General features: G+C 40.7%; 1 protein-coding gene across 1 annotated transcript in view; it reads right to left on the bottom strand.

Annotated features, from left to right (window-relative positions):
- Positions 1–20,425, bottom strand: part of UFL1 (UFM1 specific ligase 1) — a 37,484-nt gene extending 17,059 nt beyond the window's left edge. The window contains exons 1-12 of the mRNA XM_075597492.1: positions 20,257–20,425; positions 18,801–18,946; positions 16,977–17,005; positions 14,713–14,810; positions 9,724–9,838; positions 7,560–7,690; positions 6,808–6,866; positions 5,447–5,593; positions 4,494–4,669; positions 3,042–3,221; positions 2,708–2,828; positions 411–554 (exon numbers count right to left, since the gene is read on the bottom strand). Of these exons, the coding sequence (XP_075453607.1) occupies positions 411–554; positions 2,708–2,828; positions 3,042–3,221; positions 4,494–4,669; positions 5,447–5,593; positions 6,808–6,866; positions 7,560–7,690; positions 9,724–9,838; positions 14,713–14,810; positions 16,977–17,005; positions 18,801–18,946; positions 20,257–20,333 (1,423 nt within the window). The 5' untranslated portion in view covers positions 20,334–20,425. The remainder of the gene's footprint in view (positions 1–410; positions 555–2,707; positions 2,829–3,041; positions 3,222–4,493; positions 4,670–5,446; positions 5,594–6,807; positions 6,867–7,559; positions 7,691–9,723; positions 9,839–14,712; positions 14,811–16,976; positions 17,006–18,800; positions 18,947–20,256) is intronic.
- Between the last annotated feature and the right edge of the window lie 948 nt (positions 20,426–21,373).

The raw sequence follows: 21,373 nt of genomic DNA, 5'->3' as shown, positions 1-21,373 counted from the left end.
AAAAAACATTAAATATTTGGTTCTCTGTTTTTTACTTAACATTAAAACTTGAACATGTAAGACAATCACACATTAGGCAGAGACAATGTTTAAAATTGAAATAAAGGATTAAATAGCTAAAAAGAGAATAATTAAAAAAATATCTTCCAAAAATATGCTAAAGCCTTTCTCCAAGGTGCACTTACTTTTCAACTTCTGAAAGAAATGTATTTTTTATTTAAAAGCCCTAAAATCTTGCAGTATTTCAAACTATTGAAGGCAACGCTTGAGGTGTGAATCAAAGTATAACCTAAACATATTAGATTTAACTTGTCTGCATCGCTCACTGGTTAATTCAATGTTTTTTAGTAAGTGAACTGCAAACAAACTTTGCACAAAAAAAAAGAGACACTGTGACCAATATATATTACGTGAGCTTGCTGTCTGGGACTCGTCATCGCTGTCGTCATCTTTTCTTGCCTTCTTCTTTGCCTTTTTTATTTTTATTTCTCTGGCATTTCCACCACCTCCACTACCACCACCACCTCCTCCTCCTCTCGTGCTTCCACTGCCCTCTGGTGGGGAAAAACGTATTTTAGCATGCTTACAAAACAAGCACTTTGGCCTTTGAAGTGCTGTTAAATCAAGGCAAATAATGTGACGTCACCTAAAACCGGGACGAGTTACGTTGTCTGAGTTAATGCCTTATTTACCAAGGTAATTATATGCAAAAATAACAGCTCTAGTTGAGCTCATTAGCATAGTGTTAACGTCACATTATTTCAGTATAACACTTATCTTCAAATGATATGTTATTTATATGTCTTGGTGTAACTCCCATCCAGACCCTGAAAAAGGGCTTTTGGAAGAGAGGTGAGGAGAGAGGGGAGGGCCCACTGCCTTGCATAGCTCCTATAAAGCTGAAACTATACTCCACATGGTGAAATACCATGAACAAACACACCTAAAATACTTGGGAATTATACCAACTGAAATCATTGACATTTATTTCACATATTTCCCAGGTATCTTACCAGGTGGAGTATAGGTTAATCTATTTGAATGTATATGGCTAAATGGGCCCTCTCCTAACTTTCTCTCTCCCTCTCCTCCAAGCAAAGTCAGCCAAATTGGGCAGTACCGGAACACGGACTATGGGTCATGTGATATTGACCCCTGCCGTGTTCCCAATCAACTTGTCTGAGGCCGTGAAAGGATATTGTTCTATATAGTGACTGCATCTCCAGAGATGACTATGTTGGTGTCCTTGCAGGTTGAGGAGGGACGCTCCTGTATAACATAATTACACCTCAGGAGTCAGCATAAGAACACAGGTCTGGAGGAACGCTTGGACAAGGGGAATCCTTTATGAGCTTTTTCATTTTTATTGACATGTACATTTTTAATATTATTGTTTTCTACACAGAAGTTTTTACTTTCATTTTAGTTCTGATGCACTTTATTTGTTCATGTTAAATAGGAAAGGAGAGTTTACAAAGTACAGTAAGTGATTTCATTTATTTATATGACAATCCTTGATTCCATTTCTGGAAACCTCTCTCAGGAATGCAGTGTGGCCCACAAATAAAGCAAACAAACTGGGGTTAAGTTCCAATTCAAAACTAAAATCAGACAGATAAAGAAAAAAAACTAAATGTGAAATGAGAACATTACCCTGTCACAGACACTGGAAAGCTACAACGTGCTTCTTGCACTCTGGCACAACATCGGGTTAAATTGCATCAACTACTAAAAAGGTCTCTTTGTGAGCATACCATTGAATATAAAGGCTTGACAAAAGCAAATGATCCCATATCACAGACACTAATTTTAATTACAGTTCAGATTAAACCAGGCTGCTGCGGAAATAATTCAAACCTACAGTAGATGATTTTTCCTGGTACTCCGACTAGACAGTAAGAGTAGTACATTTGCATTGAAGTGGGTAATTTATCTTTAGCCTCTAATGTATGTGATGTCAGAACCTGTGCTAACTGAAAGGGTTAGGTTTTTCTCTCTTAAAACCGCAATGCAATGTAATGATCTTCCAAATAGGAGCGATCGGAAGAGATGGTTCACAAGCCTCATACCTGTACCTGTAGCATGGTCATGTTTACATGCATCAAATGTTGCTATTTGTTTGGCATGTCCCCCACAGTTTATACATTGCTGTTTTTATGTGGCATTGCAAACCCTGCGCAAGTTGTTTGTGGGTGATGAAATGACTCGTGTCCTGCACAGCTGTTATTATGGAAACTGTACATATTTTGTTATTGTCAATTACCGTTCTCAAGAATGTCATCCCAGAATTTAAAAGACAATATATTATTGTAGGTTTCAAATTATGTTGGCCTGCTGTTATGAATATTCTAAGTCAGGGGTGGCCAACTCCAGTCCTTAAGGGCCACCAACAGGCCAGGTATTGGGGATGTCCCTTCTTCAGCACAGGTGGCTCAATCAATCTGACTGAACCACCTGTGCAGAAGCAGGGATATGCTGACAATCTGACCTGTTTGTGGCCCTTGAAGACTGGAGTAAACCCCCACTGTTTGAAGTTAACCGATTTAAAAATGAGGGGTGCAATATTAGCAAATTAACGAAAAGCTTTCAAAAGTGAATGCAACTTTAGTGTTTCTGTAAGCTTTTCAAAGCTCCCTTTCATGTGCAAAGCAGCAGATGTGTACAAACTTGGTGAGATGGAAACTACTGCTACGAGCTCATACTTTACCTGTTGCTTTCTTCCGTCTTTCTTCCTTTTTATCTTTTTTGCCCACTGTGACATTTTCGAATATAGATGCTTGCTTAAGATCTTCTTCGGTTACCAGGAACACAGGGCTACTTTTCATCTCCTAAACATAAAAGTGATATTATTTTTGCATTCATACGCTTTTCTTTAGTACCTCCATTATTAACGCTCAATAGAAATTAGAAAAAACTAAACTGAAAGAAATACATTTACTTTTCTGCAATATTTATTCAAAAATATGTAAGACAAAAATCCAGAAACTACAAATTTTTTTTTTTTTTTTAATTAAGAATAGTAATGTACAACACCCACATACCTTTTCAGCTTTGTGGTGCATAAGATTGTTGAAGATATCAGTGCATTCAATTATAAATATTTCACTGACTACAACGGTGTCACCAAAGACTCGAGCAGAAGACGGTTTGTTCAAAGTCCTCATCACCTGCTGGAGTATGATCCCAGCGTCTTCCACAGAAAAACAGCTTGGCAGCAACGGCTACGATTTAAATGATGATACAGTAAGTAAGAGGTGTCCTTAAAATCTCTCATTCTAATGGAAGCCTAACGCTGGATATATATAACGGCCCCTATTCTGTATGCTGTGAAGATGCTTCCCCTCTCGTGCTGCAAAAGAGGAGAGCGTCTTTAAAATGAATGGTATTCAATTTTTCTTCAGCCCAGCTGCTTTACAGCTTACTGAATAAAGGCCAAACAGGTACCGTATCCTTACAAAGCATAGAGGATCAAGTCATTTTTTGAGACTTACAGTATTAGCTAATGCTTATGCCACCCACAATTCGGAGAGAGGTTTCAAGTCTGTAGATTTGAATTAGGCTTGGTTCCCGCTGGCTGCTGCAGCGCCCGCGGGGACAAGAGCCGCCCCTCATTGGGGCCGGGGCCGCTGCGAGGGGTGGCTGCCACGCTGCGCGGACAGTTTTTCAGGCAGACATGAAAACTGTGATTAGTAGTAGCGATGGAGAACTAGGCCACGCCCTCCGGCAGTTCAGCCAATGAGGGAGAAACTGCCGGGTGACGTCATGGCCGCGCCCTCATGATTCCCCCCCCCCCCGTCTTTTCCCCTGCAGCTCACTGCAGACCGGGGAACTCTGCTGCACGCACCGCCAGCCTCGCAGGCGTGCGTGCGTGCAGTGCAGACAGCAGAGCCGTAGCCTTAAGGGTGTCCAATTTTATGAGATTCGTCATCTCATCTCATTCAGCTACGAAGGACACCGGACTCGTGTTACGTGAGGTCTAATTCCAGACTTCTTTTTGTTTTGAAAGATACATCTAGGCATTGTGAATTAAATAAAGAGGTCTGAGTACAGACAAGGTTAGGACGATGAATTAAAATGTTTATCCTTGTAAGCAAAAGATTCACATTTACAAGAAGTATTTTCTAACTACACATCTTAAGAAACATATTTAAAACATTTATTTCCAATTATACTACAATCTTAGTCATAGATATATAAAAAAACATATTTGTATCTGATTGTTAAAGCACATGGAAGAAAAAAAGTCACACCCCCCCAAAAAAGGCCTAGAAACAGATTTTTTTTAATAACTAAAAAATGCTGATTTTAAAAAAAAAAACAAAAAAACATTACAGTGAAATAATTTTTCAATGGATAGAAGTAGGTAAAAAAAAATAAGGAGTACTAAAAAGTATTTAAAATAAAAGAATTGGAAAAGGACAATGCTTTAATCACATTGCCCAAATAATCTTTATGTGACAATCCACCATGTTTAGCTTATGATAAAAACTTACCATTACATCCAGCCACGCGCCTGAGCTTATCGCTTCCTCAACTGAAGCTTCCACTTGATCCACGATGCCTTGACCAACACATGCTGCCTTTAAATACAGTAACTGGACAGACTTGTATCTTTTCCTGATGTAGCCAACGGGGTCTGGGATTCCGAGTCTGGACAGTGAATCAAACTCTGACATGGAAGAAGAAAATATTTAGACGCTCACTACCTTGCTAATGGTACCTTTAGAGCAGTCAAGAGGTCATCTTTTGTTCTTAATGGAACTCAGGAACTTCCGCACTGAATACGCACTCATCAAATTGTGTAGGAATTAGATGTCGACTCCATCAGCACTGGTCATTGAGTTTCTAATATATACTGTATATATATTCAGAATTTTACAGAAATTATAGCCGCACGTGCTAAAAATAGAAATATGTTGTACATATTGGGGTGATCACAAAAAATTGCGTAGTATGCAAGTCCTTCATCTTTTTCTTTAAAAAATATCCCAGTTGAAACCCCAAAAAGTCATCTAAAAAACGTCTAACAGTTATCACATATAATCTTGGGCATTTTATTTATCACTCGCTAGAATGTTTAAACATAGTGAATTTGCATTGTGCACAGTTTTTCTTTCTTTCTAGAAACCTCATATTCTTAAGAGATTAGTGAGCATTCCCACCCCACCCCAAATGAATGCTTGCAATTAGCGAACTTTGCTTTTCTCTGTTCTGGCCATACAACCAACACTTCTTTATTTTCCATCTAAAACAGGATGTACCGTAAAAATATTTAATTATATATAAAATAAAGATAAAGCCACATTGCACGTCTTGCCGGAATGAATGAAAAGACAGTGTTTCCATCCCAGATGCTGCATTCTCTAAAACACCTTAATGTAGCTGTAAAACAAGATTCACAAAGGCCTCCTTGTTTTCTGAAGGGAGAGAGAGAGAAAGGGGTTACCTAGGTAACCGTTTTGCTTCAAAAAAGCGTCCACCCAATTGCTCTGAGTCCTGGCGTAGATGTCTGGAATAAACACAGCCTTATCCTGCCTCCCGCCGACCACCGTGCCCTTTAAACGTCCACAGTTAACGAACTCCTCCAGTAGGGCTGCAAGCAAGGATGAAAACAGGGAGCACTTTCTAAAAGAATCCGTAAAGTAAACCTCTTCATTGCCTACCACATGCTGCATACTAATGTATTGTGGACCCCTTCACCAGCTGGAGAGTTCAACTTATTAAAGGACAGACGTAGCAGACTGCATTGGTCCCCCAGAGAAAACAACACGTCCGGTTATAAAGCTGTATATCACAGAATTTCCACAAGACTCAACGGCAGTGTTGGTGCTGAATATTCTACTATATACTGTACCCCAATTTCAAGCCCATCCCGCTCTCTCTTACATACATACATATATAAATAAATAATAATGGGGCAGTGGTGGGGGGGCACAGAGTGCTATGGTTTCATAAGAGAGGACTTTCTTGGTACATTCAGTGTGGGTTTCATTAAATACTGTAGGATGTGTGTGACATGTCAAAGCTCAATGCAAAACCACATTTAAAGAGAAAGCAAATATAGCAGATACTTAGCATCAAAGTAGATCTTAAGTTTTCTCTTCTGCACAGAGTAAAAACATTTTTGTTTCTGAAAAATTATTATCTTGCACAAATAAAAACTTTTTTTGCGTGCACGTTTCTTGATATACGTTTCAATTAAATGAACATTCCAAATAGAACATATCTATTAAATCTGGTGGTCCTTAAAACACATTTATCAAAAAAAAAATTTAAATAAGCTATACATTTTACTACAAAACATATGTTATTTTTGTCAAAAGCTGCATAGTTTATGAAATAGCTGGTAACACTAAGAACAGCACACGTGTGTGCTACAGATGCAGCGGCCGTTATTCGAACATATCACGCGTTGCATACCTCGGAATACCCATGTCATGGCGCGTCATTACCGAGTTTGGACTCGTGTTTATCAAGTGCAGAAAATGGAATTTTAGTGATCTGGTTTTTAAATTGTGCAAATTGACATCACATCACAATTCATTTATTTCTGCCACGGAAACGCGAAGAATTGCGCCCAAAGAAATCGGAATCCATGAAATGTAAAAAACAGCAACTGTGTGATTAGCCGCGTGGAGTACAACAGCGCACACGAAAACGGCTCCGTGATATGTTCGAATAATGGCCGCTGCATCTGTGTATAAACTTAATCTAAAGCAAATGCATCAATAACGGAGAATGAAACACTGTCGCACAAAATAAACACATCCAAAACATCCTGCATAAATGATGTAAATAAACACTTACAATAAAGGAGATGTTCCTGAAAGCCATACTGGGAAATCAAACTGATTACTGGTGTTGGTCTGCAACAAAGAAAATAGATAACAGGATTATTATGCCCGTCTAGAATGAAATCTGGTTTCAAATAACCGTTTAGCAAAAATCCTAATCTCACCACTACATCGTATGTGTGTGCTATGTGGATCTTTATTTACACTTTTCTGGTATTTACATTTTTTTCAAACTAATGCTGCACTGCATGTTTCTCTGTTCATACACATCTCAAATGTTCAGGTTAGGTTTAAAACTTCACCTGCTGGGGGGCCACGAGGACTGGGAGTTGAGCACCACTGCTCTAGAGGAAACCTTCCATACAACTTTCAATAACAGTCAGGCTGCCAATCTCAGATTATGCACAGGATAGAGAGAGAGAGGGATAGAGAGAGAGAGGGAGAGAGGGAGAGAGGGAGAGAGGGAGAGAGGGAGAGAGGGAGAGAGGGAGAGAGAGAGAGAGAGAGAGAGAGAGAGAGAGAGAGAGAGAGAGAGAGAGAGAGAGAGAGAGAGAGAGAGAGAGAGAGAGAGAGAGAGAGAGAGAGAGAGAGAAATAGGGGCTGAATATGATGAGAGTTTGGCGTTTGAAACATGCTTGCTGTGTTATGCTATGTAGAATACAGGCCGGAATATAAAGTCTGCTGATAGCTTATTGGGAAACCTCTTCTACTACCAAAATCATTTCCTGCAGGTTTGCTTAAAAAGAAATACACACAAAATCTTACTTTGTGATTGCAGTGAAAAGACCCCGGATACGCGCCCTGTGGCGAGACACAAACGCCTCGGTATAAATCACACCTCTGTTGCTTTGATCGATCTTCCCCTGAATAATCCTACCAAGTCGCTGGGTCAAAGACTGTAGATACAACAATTATCAAGCATCAATTCTGTTTCTGTATCTACTGATTGTATGTTACTTTCTTATAGTCTAAAGGTCTGTCTTGAGAAGCACTGTGTATATGTTTAGCAGTAAATAAAAATATAAGCACATACAGTACATACAAGGTAGTAGGATACTAAGGGAAACGGCATAATAACACTCAAGATGTTATGTGGTTTATGAGAACAATACAATTTGAAATATGTATGTTTTGCCACTGAAATTAATTACTCACATGCATTAATACATGTGACTACATAACTACAAACAACAGACTTGTCATGTTTTGTATTTGAGGCATTTTGTACTGGTGGAGGCAGGTACAGTTGTAGCCAGACTTCTTGTCCCGAGCCGCGGCATAAAAAGCAAAATGCTGCGGCTCTGGAGACAGTAAAAGCTGCAGTTGCATGTGGGGGGGTCTATTCTTCCAAATGGGAACCCACGCAGAGATTTCCAGCTGCTGAAGGATTACACAACTTCCCTAGGTACATCACTATGTGCATTTTTCTGTGAAGAGAACACAGAGGTTGATACCCGCTCATCCCTTATACATTTATAGATAGGTGCACTAGGGGAAAAAAAAATTGTATTGTATCAAAAGAGAAAATAATCCCTTCAAAGACCGAGGGGGGAAAAGCCCCAATTATATGCACTCTGACCCTAGTTATATTAACGTGATGGTAGAGGATTAAACACTTTATGATATTTGGCCCACTGACTAAATCAATAGAGCAAATAAAGTGAATCCCTTCTAGTATTAGTAAGGCTGTAGGATAGAGTGGAGTATGTCAACTGAGCTCAATTGTTGCCAATGTAACTATAGAAATGTTTCCACTGTATCAAGTTCCCTACACCTGTCAAGTGAGAGTTACTTGATGCAGAAGCAGAGACCGGGTATTAGAATCATGCATGAAAAGTATATGCTTGCAAACGGATTTACTGGTCTAAGCCCTACTGTACAGAGAGGTAGGGTAGGAGGAAGGCCCCTTTCCAAAACTCCTACACCAATACTATGTACTGTAGCTCTATTCAAATTGTTGGTTAAAGTGCACTGCATGTGGAGATGTAGTGCAGATATTAGATTGGCGTTGGAGCGATTCCAACCTACTTATAGTACAGCGCCGCGTGGTGTTGGGAGCTCTTATTCAGCTGCCTGATTGGAAGGACGTCGCTGACAGAATGACATCAGCGGAGACTCCCGACGCGCATTTTGCGTGTGCATGCTTTTTCAAGGTGTGTAATCCACTACCATCGGACTAATCCAGCTAATACAACAATAGGTTTAGGGTGCATATAATTGAGGGCTTTCCCCCCCCCCCCCCCCCTCTGTCTTTGGTGGGATTATTTTATCTTTTGATGCTGTACATTTATCTGTAATTAAAAGAGCAATCTCGCCAAATTTTTGTACTGAATGTTTTTTAACCAAACCACTTCATTTTCAACTCTGGGTACCCACCAGTTCGAATTCTGGCCATCAGTGCTATCCAATAGAAAGCCAGAAACTAAAAAGTTGCGTTTGCTATTGTCCAGCGAGTCCCAAGAGATTTATCGGCCATATTGTGTCCCCGGGAGTGAACTTTAATCCAATAACTTCACCAGTAAGTATCTCAAGAACCCGGGAGTAACTGCAGCTGAAAATACTGCAGGTCAGCGCCCGAGACCCTAGGTTCAAATTATGTAAAAATGTATGTAAAAAAATTAAATAAATAAATAAAACACAGCTGGACAGGATTGTGGCTTTAAATTAAGCTTATGTTTAAACTTCATAAAATTTCCCACAAAAATAGAACTGATGGTGCAAAACACATCTTGCAGTATGAAAGCATCTTTCCCATTTGTGGAGATTCCGCCTCAATATACAGTACTCTATAGAAAGGAGGAGTGAGGTTATTGTTACCCTCCACGTTATGTTCCAGTAAATGTAAGATGCAGCAGATTGTATGCTGTAATGAAATAATAAAAATAAAGGATTGCTCTTGAAATATGGTTGTGGCTGGAACATTTATCACCTCTGTCAGGAAGTCTCCTGGAAGGTCATATGTCTTGCACAGCTCTGATATAGTCACTTGGCCAGCTTCCTGCAGTTTATCATTAACCTCTTCTGCTATTTGGTCCAGATAGTTGCTAATAAAGAAAGAAATACAGGTTGAGATTTCTGGCACCCGCATAATGCAGGAAAATCTACATTTAAAAAGTGTTGTCCTTGTGTGGAATTTATGAAGATTCTCTGCTCCATAAATTATGTATTTTGTTAAGCGCATTTTGATCCTCTTCTTTAAAACAAAACAAGTTATTTCCAACAGCTTCAATCGCAAATTTGTACTCTCTGTCGTGAGCACTGTATGCCCAGGTAAGTGAATGGGGAAACTGTGCACTATAGTTAACGCAGCTTTGTGAATAAGCACCTTTCGCTGAACTACAGCAGCAACTTAAACCCCAAGTCCCACTAGGACTGCCCACATTTCTTTTTTCTTCTTCAAGCCCTGCCTTCATTTCTGATCACATAAGTCACACTGAAATGATTCAGCAGTTTTCTGTTTTGGAGAAATAAGGGTAGAAGAAATGATCCTCCCCATTTGTGGTTTTGTAAAAAAAAAAATCCATTGGAGCTCACACCATCTTAACTTTGGAATCCCACATTAGGCTGCGCTTACAGTGACGGCAAAATGACATTGCCGTTGCGTTGTGGCAAAACAAATGCATTGTCGCGGTCGCTTATGGTGCACGTGACGGCGACAAAGCGATGGAGAAACAGTGCTACCAGAAATCTGGTAGTCACTGATATTTGATTTTTGAAGAGACAGTCGCCACATGTGACTGCCTCTAAACCCATCACAGAGCGCCTATTGCACTCTGCCCTCCCTCTTGGAGACACGTCACTGGCCTTTTCGCCAGCGACGTCTCTCAAACCTGAAATACAACTTTTGCGACGGCGACACCTGTATAAGCGCAGCCTAAGATATTGCCTCTGCAAATTAAGTCCCTAACTAACCACTAATAAAAAGTTACAGTTCATTGGCTATTGTGCTTTTCACATGTAGGTTTCTAGGCCTAAATTTGCAAAGCACTGGGGTTCCATTTTAGGACTTCAGATTAGAGGAATAGTCAATAGCACGGCAACGGAAATTTAATGCCAAAACTGGCCAAATAATGAGTCACGCAAATCTAAAGGCAGAATACAGGATGAATGGCAAATAGCCCTCCCCCGTCAACAACCTGTCTCACTCACTTCCACACACCTCTGGAATGTCCTTTCCTCAATATTCAACTAGCACCCTCTGTCTCCACCTTTAGGACCCGTCTTAAAACACACCTTTTAACGAAGCATATGGGTAGCTCTGTGGCTGATTCTATACACCTCACACATCAACCATGGCACCTTGCAGACACACATACCAGAACACCCTCTTCGGAGGCAGGGATTCCTAATGTTAGTTCTATGTCTCAAACGCTTATTCCCATTATATGTTATATTATTATGTTGTGTATTACTGCTGTGAAGCGCTATGTACATAGATGGCGTTATATAAAGAAATACTGTACATACAATTTCAACTACTGTACCGGAAAGAGACCAGGGACTCATTATTGCAAGGTTGTAGAGGAAGATGTATTAGCAGCAGAAAGAGAGAGGTGGTGATGCTACTTTATACATCATTGGTCACACCTCACTGTGTTCAGTTCTGTAGACAATACAGTATCTCCAGAAAGACAAATAAATGAGCGATTGTACAGAGAAGGACTTCTGGGGCTGCGCCCCATTGCCTGCTCTCCCCCAGTGCTCACGCCCCCCCCTTCCTGCGTGCTGGCGTCAAATTATGCCGTGGGGTCATGTGACGTCACCCCGCGTCTTCATTTGATGCTGCGTTGCCATAGCGACACGCCGCCCGAAGCCGGCTGAATCATGGTAAGCGAGTTACAGAGACCTCGCGCGGTCACCCGACATTTAGTTGAACTGCCTTGGGGAAGAGCGCGGGGCCCGCGCCCCCTCCAAATTTTTTTCGCACACCCCTGATCTACACCATCAAACTTATCATCAGGACGTACTGAAGGACCTTAATATGCAGAACAGCAAGAGGGGGCATATGATAAAAACCTTCAAATACATCAAACTTTTCAACAAAGAACATTTCGGAGAAAAGCTAGAACAAGAGGTCATGCTCCGAAGCTGCAGGGTGGCAGGCCCAGGGGAAATGGAAGGAACTACTTTATGGAAAGGCTGGTGGATTACTGGAATAGCGTCCCAACAGAGGGGTATTATAAGGGGAATAAAAAAATGCTTGGGATAGACATAAGGCTATCCTAAATATAAAAGAAAGCCAAAGTTCAAATAGTGCCTGGCGGGTTACAGCAGATAGAAAAATTGGCAGACTTGGAGGGCCAAGTGGGTCTGATCTTTCGTCACTTTCTATGTTTCTATGAACAGCAGACTGCCACGCTATTTTGGTAGTCACTGATTAAACACACGTGCCACCCCTCTTCCCCCTGTCACCTGTAAAAATAAACACTGCATTGTGAATTCCAATTATTCAATCGCTCTGTGCTCTGTTCAGACACCGTGTTTTATCCAAAAGCTATTTCATGCACAACTCTCGGATTTAAGATACTAAAAGTTGGCACAGATTTGCTGAACTTGTGACATTCCCGCTGTCTGGAACTGCCGATCTTTCAATGTACTTTTATTGTACCCCTAGTAGGGAGATGTATTTTCATGTAACCTGAAACACATGCACTTGTCCTTTGGGTTTGTAAATCTAAGACTCAGTTTTATTATAATTTGATGGGGGTTAGTGACACTTTCCTCTTATGTTAAGGGGCCACAGTTACTGGATTCATACCAGAAAATGGAAATAAATTCCATTTACACTTTGAAAACAGATGCATGAGGCAGCCTGTTATCATAAAACACATAGCTGCCACGAACAATACAAAAATGATAACAGGATAATGTTTTTGTGAAAATATATATTTTTTTAATTTAAAAAGCTGAAGAAACCTACTGCGCCAATACACCTTTCCCCTTTCCGGCGATCAATTTAAACAGAAAACATAAAAACACGGTGACCGCACAATTATAGACATGTCACAAGGTATCTTTCACTTGTACACACTTTTGGTGCATCAACATGCATTCAGAGAAATTGGAAATCTATGTACAGCACAGAGCAGTGCAGTGCAGTGCAGAGAAATGTGGTCTGTCTGACAATTGCTTATCAAAATAAAATCTCTTTGAATAACTTTATATGCATTTCGGGGGCCACCTCTGAGATGGAGCAGCACATTATATCTATGATTTGCAGCAGTGTTTTAAACCAAAACTTCAAATTGATGCACTGCAGGCTCTTTATTTTCACTTTCATCAAGCAAATCAATCTTCAAGATATAAAATGTATTGCTGCTATCAATATGCCAAAGCATTCTGAAACTTCCTAGCTATCATTTTAGATACAAATGCACCGGGAGAAACAAATAAAAGTGCTTATAAAGTATCTCAAGTTGGTGTAAAGTACATGTCAGAATGCGAACAATCAGCTTGAAAATAATTCCACACTTACAAAAAACGATAAGGCAACAAACAAATGATAAGATAGAGAGGATACCTTCCGTATCATCTCCTCAACTTTAAAGATCTACACTCCTCTTCCCCTCCATCTCAACTTCACTTTCTGGCTACAGTATCCCTGCTTGTTGCCTGCACTGTGCGTTCGCAAGATCCCTGCGTCTCCTTTTCACCCCTACTGTTCAAATCAAAATGAAAAAATACCTACTGAACGAAGCATTATAAACGCCTGGACTAGTGTCTAGTGTTCAAAATGACTACAGAAGCCCTTACCAACCATCATCCTTCGGCACTGCCACACACTGCACTTGACCTCAATGGGAGTTTCTAAGCGATAATGCCCTGACCAGCACTATCTGAATGAATAACTTTGATGAATAACCACCATTATCTCCCAACATACCACTTATCATATCTATTTTGTAAAGTGCTATGCACAGTGTTGGCACTATATAAAAGAAAATATACATCAAGTAGGTTCCAGTTATAAAACTTTTGTAATTCTTCTGAAAAAGTGGCTCTAGAGACTTGTCAGGCGCATATTCTGTGCTATCCCTCAAACTCCCTAAAGCTGTAATACAAAAGGGATTGGGTGAGGAGCTACTGTATAAGCAGCAGCACAGTAACATATTTAAGATGCTAATAATTTTAATTTTGCTTGGTTTCTGTGACAAACACTAGTGGCTATCTGAATCCAAATCGGAGGCCTTGTTTTTAGAGACTCAGGGCTGGATTTAAAATACTCTGGAGCAACCATTTGGACCGTTACTGGCCGAAAACTCACAGGGCCAGATCCACAGAGCTCCATTATATCAGGGCAAATAACGTGACATTACCTAAATATGCAAGCTATGACCCAACTAACGCATTGTTAAACCCCAGCTTTAACTGTTACGGAGCTCTGTGAACAGGTCTTGATAGAGGGAACAGCTCTTTTGCGTATCATTATTCCCAACGTCCGTTATAATAACGCACGTGCTCATTACGGCTGAAAACAGCACTTAACACTACGTTAGTGAGCTGCGAAGATGCTCGTTAGCAGTTAACAAGATGTTAATTTAAGGTAACATCTCGTTAAGTCAATAACGCACCTCTGTGAATCTGGCATACGTTTCATAACAGAAAATGCAAAAATATCTCTTTTTTTTAAATTGAGGAGAATAAGTCGCTAATTTAACGTGTCTAATGTCACGATGATCATAAAGGCAACACAAAGAACTCTTTGATAAAGTGCCCAGTGCGTGAAACGCGTTAGAGGACTGCTTTTTTTCTGACTGCCATGCTATTGGTGCTTCCGCAAATTAAACTGTTTTAATCAGCAAGCCTTTGATTGGACCCCGTTTTTTCTACCAGGGACTGTGCTCTCTTTCTTCCCGTCATTCAGGCAACTTTCAACACTAAGAACAGCTCATATAACCCTATCTTTCTGCTTACTTACTCATCCACAAGCTGTCCAAGCACCAGCTGGATACTTTTGTCTAGTCTGACAATTTCATTGGCTCTGCTTTCAATATGAGTCAGGTCAACATTGACCACCTATAAATAAGAAAACATGATTAGTTGACAAGCCAGTGCCATAATTATTTAATAACAGCAATTATTACAAATATTGAAAGACTGAACAGCATACAAGTCCCATCCTCACAAGGAGCCAGAGCAAATGTCACTTTGAAACCAAAGATCAAGTGAGGGCTTTAGTAATACTATGTATAGCGAAAGTAGAGGAAACAGGACAAGCTGACGTAATCTGCCATCAACTCTTCATATGAAAGAACTGGTCACTAGGCAAAATATATTTAGTATAATATAATTACTTTTTAAATAATACGAATACCCAAGAAAATGTAACCTAGTATGGGCACTCGTCCATCAGCTGGATGATTTATGAAAAATGTCAAATTAACTTTATTAGATATCCAATTAGAAATAAAACATAGGTGGTTAAAACGATGATTGAACACATACGTGATAAAAAATTAGACCACTATGTTAAATGCTCAGGATCATAGAAATAAGCTGTGGTAGGGTTTTAGTAAATCCTATCAACAAATGTGTAGATGTAATTATCCACAACAAAGGGGTGAATATAAATATCCCCTGTCCTTTAATAAGAACATGAACTGTAGGGTCTGCTGATAATCTACTATAGCTGAATAGGTGCGGTAATTCTCAACTTCAAACCCTTGCCTGGTCTGCCTGGTTGGTATGAATATGGGTAGTCTAATACCTCCTGGATGTCAAAAAAGGATATAACGATCACAGCAGGCAACAGAAACACTGTGCAAAGTAAGCACACACCGTTGTAATGAAAAATCGTCAACGCGCACGTTTCGCGTAAACACGCTTTTTCAAGACAGGTACAGCCCTTATAGCTTAGACTTTGAAGGAACGCGATCCGACTCACTTACCTGCTCAGTACATCCTTCTATCTATTTACCAGTTCTAGTCGCAAGCACGGGGGTACAATAGGTTAACTGACAACAACCCCACGGCTAACTGATTGTTTCCATCACCGCAGGATCGCGATTAGACTCATACAGTCCGCTCGCTAGCCTGCTATTCTCAAATTGGTGCCGGGTCCCTTTTTCATTACAACGGTGTGTGCTTACTTTGCACAGTGTTTCCGTTGCCTGCTGTGATCGTTATATCCTTTTTTGACATCCAGGAGGTATTAGACTACCCATATTCATACCAACCAGGCAGACCAGGCAAGGGTTTGAAGTTGAGAATTACCGCACCTATTCAGCTATAGTAGATTATCAGCAGACCCTACAGTTCATGTTCTTATTAAAGGACAGGGGATATTTATATTCACCCCTTTGTTGTGGATAATTACATCTACACATTTGTTGATAGGATTTACTAAAACCCTACCACAGCTTATTTCTATGATCCTGAGCATTTAACATAGTGGTCTAATTTTTTATCACGTATGTGTTTAATCATCGTTTTAACCACCTATGTTTTATTTCTAATTGGATATCTAATAAAGTTAATTTGACATTTTTCATAAATCATCCAGCTGATGGACGAGTGCCCATACTAGGTTACATTTTCTTGGGTTTTCTTGTTCAATTACCTACCTAGGGAGCACCACCATTATACCTGACCTTAACAGTTGCGGGGGTAACCTTACTAGTATCCGGTATTATAGAATACCACTGATTAATTCACCAAGACAAATATAACGTAGGGAGAAGCAGGAATGCACGAGACACCTTATTCAGCACTTAATCATTATATTTCCGGTAGAAGAAAAGTCAGTGAGTGTGGCCTCACTTAAGCCTAAACGTAAGTTAGCAGTGTGGAGGTTAAGCTGAATGTAATGATGACATTTTCTCTTTATAAGTGACCTTAAAAGTAAAAGAACAGAAGGGAATACTTTTTTCCCAAAATATTTTAATGTGCCTGTTTTGCACTACAAACCTACTTACTACCTGATTATGTGTATGTGTGTTTGTACGTGTACGTGTACGTGTGCGCGTGCGCACACACACACTTTATCACTTCCATTTTATTAAACTTTTAAAGCTTGCTAAAATAAAACAACGCTTTTTATTATTAAAAAAAAAAAAATATTAACATTATGCATTCTGGTGTTTCCCCAAATAGAAAAAAAATTGCGCCCAACCACAGTAATAAACGCAGGAAATAAATAAGATTATACACAGCAACCTGTGCAAACATTATAAAGCAACTTACCTGTTGCAGGTCAACAATGTTCACTCGGCCTGAAAAAGAAAAAAAAAAGTATTTAAAATGAATCCTTTAAAGAGGCAATCTATGCCTGTTTTTCCCCCCTTCATTTTTTGTATTCAGGATTGAAGCAGAGGGTCTATGGAAACCCATGCATTTCAGCTCAAGAGAGAGCCTGCTTCTGGAAATACCTGCCTCCGTAGTGGGTGCCGGTAGTCACTCCAGTGTTCACATTATGGCTGCTTTTCAACCTGCGGCCCAATAGAAATCCGTAACATCACCCGGTGCGGCTTCCTATTGGCCGATGTGACTTGGGGCTTTAAACTGCAGGTGATACCAGCAGCCCCTTTGGATGCAAGTATCAGCAGAAGCAGGAGGTACCGGAGCTCAAATGAATGAGGTTCAGCTGTGGAGGCTCCCTACTGCAATCCTGTATTAAAAAATTAAAACAAAAAAAAACCCGGCTTGGGTTGCTCCTTTAAAATCTAGTTTTAGCAAATTCAATTGTTAATGGTTACGTCTTTGCTGTCAGAGTGAGACAGTTTTGGCAGCTCCTTCAGATTTTAATTGTAAACTGGTAGAAATGGAAAGACAAATTAAATGGTAGCAAATCATTTCCCGGACTGAATCAAACACAGTATGTCAATGTATAATTCTTTAAAACCATAATGTCACCGATTCATTGTATTTAAGTCACAATATTAGTTATAAGCCGAGAAAACAGAGGAATAAGTCTGAGGGAAATTAAGTGCAATTTTATTCTTCCTATCCAGGGTCTGTCAAATGAATTAAGTGGCACCAAAAACATGAACATAGTGCAATAAACACAAATATTGAGAATGGCTAGATACTCAACAATAGTTTATTCTATTCAATAACTGACAAAAAAACCCATTAACAATGCCCTCCATTAAAAAAATTCAAACCGGCTTCACAACACAGCCTTCTCTTTATGCTCTCAGGCCTCGGACACAGTACAGGCGCGTGCGACCGAGCGCTTGACGTCACGCACGCCTGTACTTGCCAAGATCTGTGTCCTGCAGTGTTGAGCGATGAGGGACGTGGCGAGGGCGTGCCAGGGGGGGCGTGCCCGTGACGTCAGCGGTTCACCCTCATTCTGTGTCTGTTTGCATGTCATTTCCCAGAATCCCTTGCTGTAGTGGGAGCACTGTATACTGGGTGATAATGGTTGAAAGGCAGGGGTTGCAGACCTGTCTAAGGCCTCGGCCATGTTTAGTGCTTGCATGCGTTAGTGCGCTGAGGCGCGCTCCCACTCAGCACGGAGCCCCTACAGCCGCAATTAGAGCGGCTTTAGTAGGGGCTCGCCTACGCTTCCGCAAGCGCGCGGAAGCGTAGGTCTTAGGGGAATTTAAAATTCCCCCGCTTCCCGGCGTGACTGGCCGGTCACGTGAGCGGTTCGCCCAATGAGGGCGAACCAGCTCCGTGACGTCACTGGCCCACCCCCAGACGGCCCGCTGACAGCGCGTGCGGTAAGCAACCGCAAGGCCAGGGAAAGCACCCGCTTTCCCTGAGCCTCAGCACACCAGCAGGGAGCCTGGCCGAGGCCTAAGACATGTGAATGTGCTCACAAGTGATATTCTTTATTGGCTATATGCTAACGGTAGAGGTTTTTTGTCGCCTTTTTCACCCACCATAACTTAAATAATGAGATAGCAATATTGTCTATGTTTTTTTCCTAAAAATGTTCTTCCGAAAACTGTACTCGTATTATATGCGCAGAACTTTAGGGTCATATTATGTGCGAGGCCGTACTATATGTGTGTGTGTATATATAAATAAAATTCAAAATAAATAAACAAACATGCTTACCCCTGCGAACCTGAAGCTCATCTTTGATCTCCTTAGCAATCTGGGCTGGTGTAACATATTCCTTTCCATCAAGAGTATGCACCACATCCAGCTGTTTCTCAGCAATCAGTTTAGCAACAATCTCTATGCAGTTACGCTCAGACAGCCTGTGTGCAAGAAACATGCATCTGAATATCTGTACATGAGATTTAAAGGATTTACAAGCACTTCGGCAGAACATTTGGAGAAATCCCATTCTTCCTCCAGATGAAGAAACTTGTCAAGTGTCTAAAGCTAATGGACTAGTTAGTTAATTGGTTAAGAAATTGCTTTTGTTGCTTAGAATGATTTAGAATGATTTATATTTTTACCCGCAAACTAATATTTGAACAAGTAGCCCTTTTGATAATCTTTACAATATTATTCCAGTTTACTTTCTTGTGTGCAATTTCTGATATTCCTACCTAATGCCCATTGTCTGTACGTCTTGAAGTATGAGACGTCAACAATCACTGATTTAGTCATCAAAAACACACAGATTTAATTGGACTCTTACTTATAGAAGACATGTTTTTCCATTAATATTTATTTATCCACAATCCCCAAATCTCACTTATTGGATTCATTAGAGAAGGTTGATGTCTTTAACGTAGATGTGGACTGTCCAACAAAAGGAAATACAGGGCAAAGGATTTTCAGAAATGTTACTGGGAACCGTGTGGTCACACGCGCACAAAGATGGGGGACAAAGTGCACAGGCAGATAGGGACACAGTGCATGCACACACAAACAGATGTGCACAGATGATTGAACAAACCGGCACACAGTGCCAGTGCACAGTCTATTATAAAGAATAGACAGAGTTAAAGGCCATTTAGTGGCAGCATGCAAGCAGATCCACACCGACACGTACTATGAAAAATATAATGTACAACAGTAACTACCAACACACTATTTATATCTCAACTTTCACGAGTCTGTAATAAACCCGAGTGCACGGAAGTGTCTGCTCGCTTCTCTCACCTGCCAATAAATAAGTATGATTCGTGGTTTCTAATCAGCAATTCCTACAATTTAATATATAATGTGACTTCCCTGATCTGTGTGAGACTGACACCTGCTGCCAGTGAGCTTATCCCATGGCCCCCGCCTCACACCTGTGCACAGGATCTGTCACTGCCTGTTCTCCATTCTCTCTCTGTCTCTCACTGCCTGCTCTCTGTCACTGCCTGTTCTCTCCTCTCTCTGTCACTGCCTGCTCTCCTCTCTCTGTGCATCTCTCACCCTGTTAAAGGCGCTGCGAGACCCGCTTCCCTTGCTCCAGGAGCTGCACTTCCCTATTCAAATGACCGCCCTGAAATCTTCCCAAGAAAAGGGAAGTCGGCCTCAGCAAATTAAATAAGACTCCCCATGTCTCCTTCCCCCTCCCGCCTCCCCCTCCTCTGCAGGGAGGCCCTGCTCTTCCCCCCTCCCTCACTTCTGCACGGTGTCGTTGAGCTGGGCTCGCTGGAAGTCGGCCGCCAGCCTGCGGATTTCCTCCCAGTCGGCGGACATGTCTGCGGGGGAATCAGAGCGTCTCCTCCGCTCACCACACACGTCAGCTCACCGGCTACGGAAAGCGAGAGGAGACAAGGGACCCGGAGGACGGCTTCGCGCACAGCAGCACGTGGGGGGAGGTAGACAGGGAGATAGCAAGTAAACAACATCCTGTAGTAATGCAGTGAGATGTGTGAGCACAAGGGGACACCGTCATGTCTGTGACACACAGTAAGACAGAGGAAGGCATTACGCTTTTTGATTTCATAGGCTGCACTCATTTACTTTAATAAATCACACTACACTTATACGTTTATAAATTACATATGATTATTGTACAAGTAGCCCAAGGGACATGGGAATCTTAGAAAATTCAGTATTATTTTGTTTTTAAATCATCACCTTAAAATATACACCATTAAGCCATTGTATTTGTGTGTTCATCCAAAGCGTTTAATCTATAATATAACATCCCTTATTAATTTGAATTCATCGGAAACTGGTGATGCACTTGCTTTCTATAGGAATATACCACCCCTAATACGCCCACATCACAATTCACAGAAAAAGAAGTTTCAACTTGTTCAATTTTGATCCATATTTACCAAGCAGTCTTCTTCCATAATGCATCTTCCAGCGCTGGAATACGCATTACAGCCCATAAAAGTCATTGCTAGAAGGTGTCGTATGCTTAGTTTATATGGCCCAGTATGTCTCGTAGCCTTCAATGGAGTCTCGTTGATAAAAAGCATTATTTTTCTACAAAACTACAGTAACTTATTTTGGACCCAGATAAAGTAAGAAATATTAATTATTCAATATTCAACAGATTTTAAAAATACTTGTGTCACTTTGTAGAACTACCCCAACATATCCCTGATAGAGCAGAATACAAAGACACCAACATTTACCACCAGAGCCATGGGATTACCCAAATACATTGCCCCGATGCCTCTTCTATGTATTCATAACACTCAATACATTGCATGCAAATATAGTGATGGCTGGTCCAGCTATCTCTCTACCTTCCCTGTCATGTAAGTTCTAGTAAGACAGTG

Source organism: Ascaphus truei, chromosome 4, assembly GCF_040206685.1.
Source record: "Ascaphus truei isolate aAscTru1 chromosome 4, aAscTru1.hap1, whole genome shotgun sequence".
Classification (NCBI taxonomy): domain Eukaryota; kingdom Metazoa; phylum Chordata; class Amphibia; order Anura; family Ascaphidae; genus Ascaphus; species Ascaphus truei.
The sequence above is the reverse complement of the archived record's forward strand: the minus strand, read 5'-3'. Positions and strand labels throughout refer to the sequence as shown.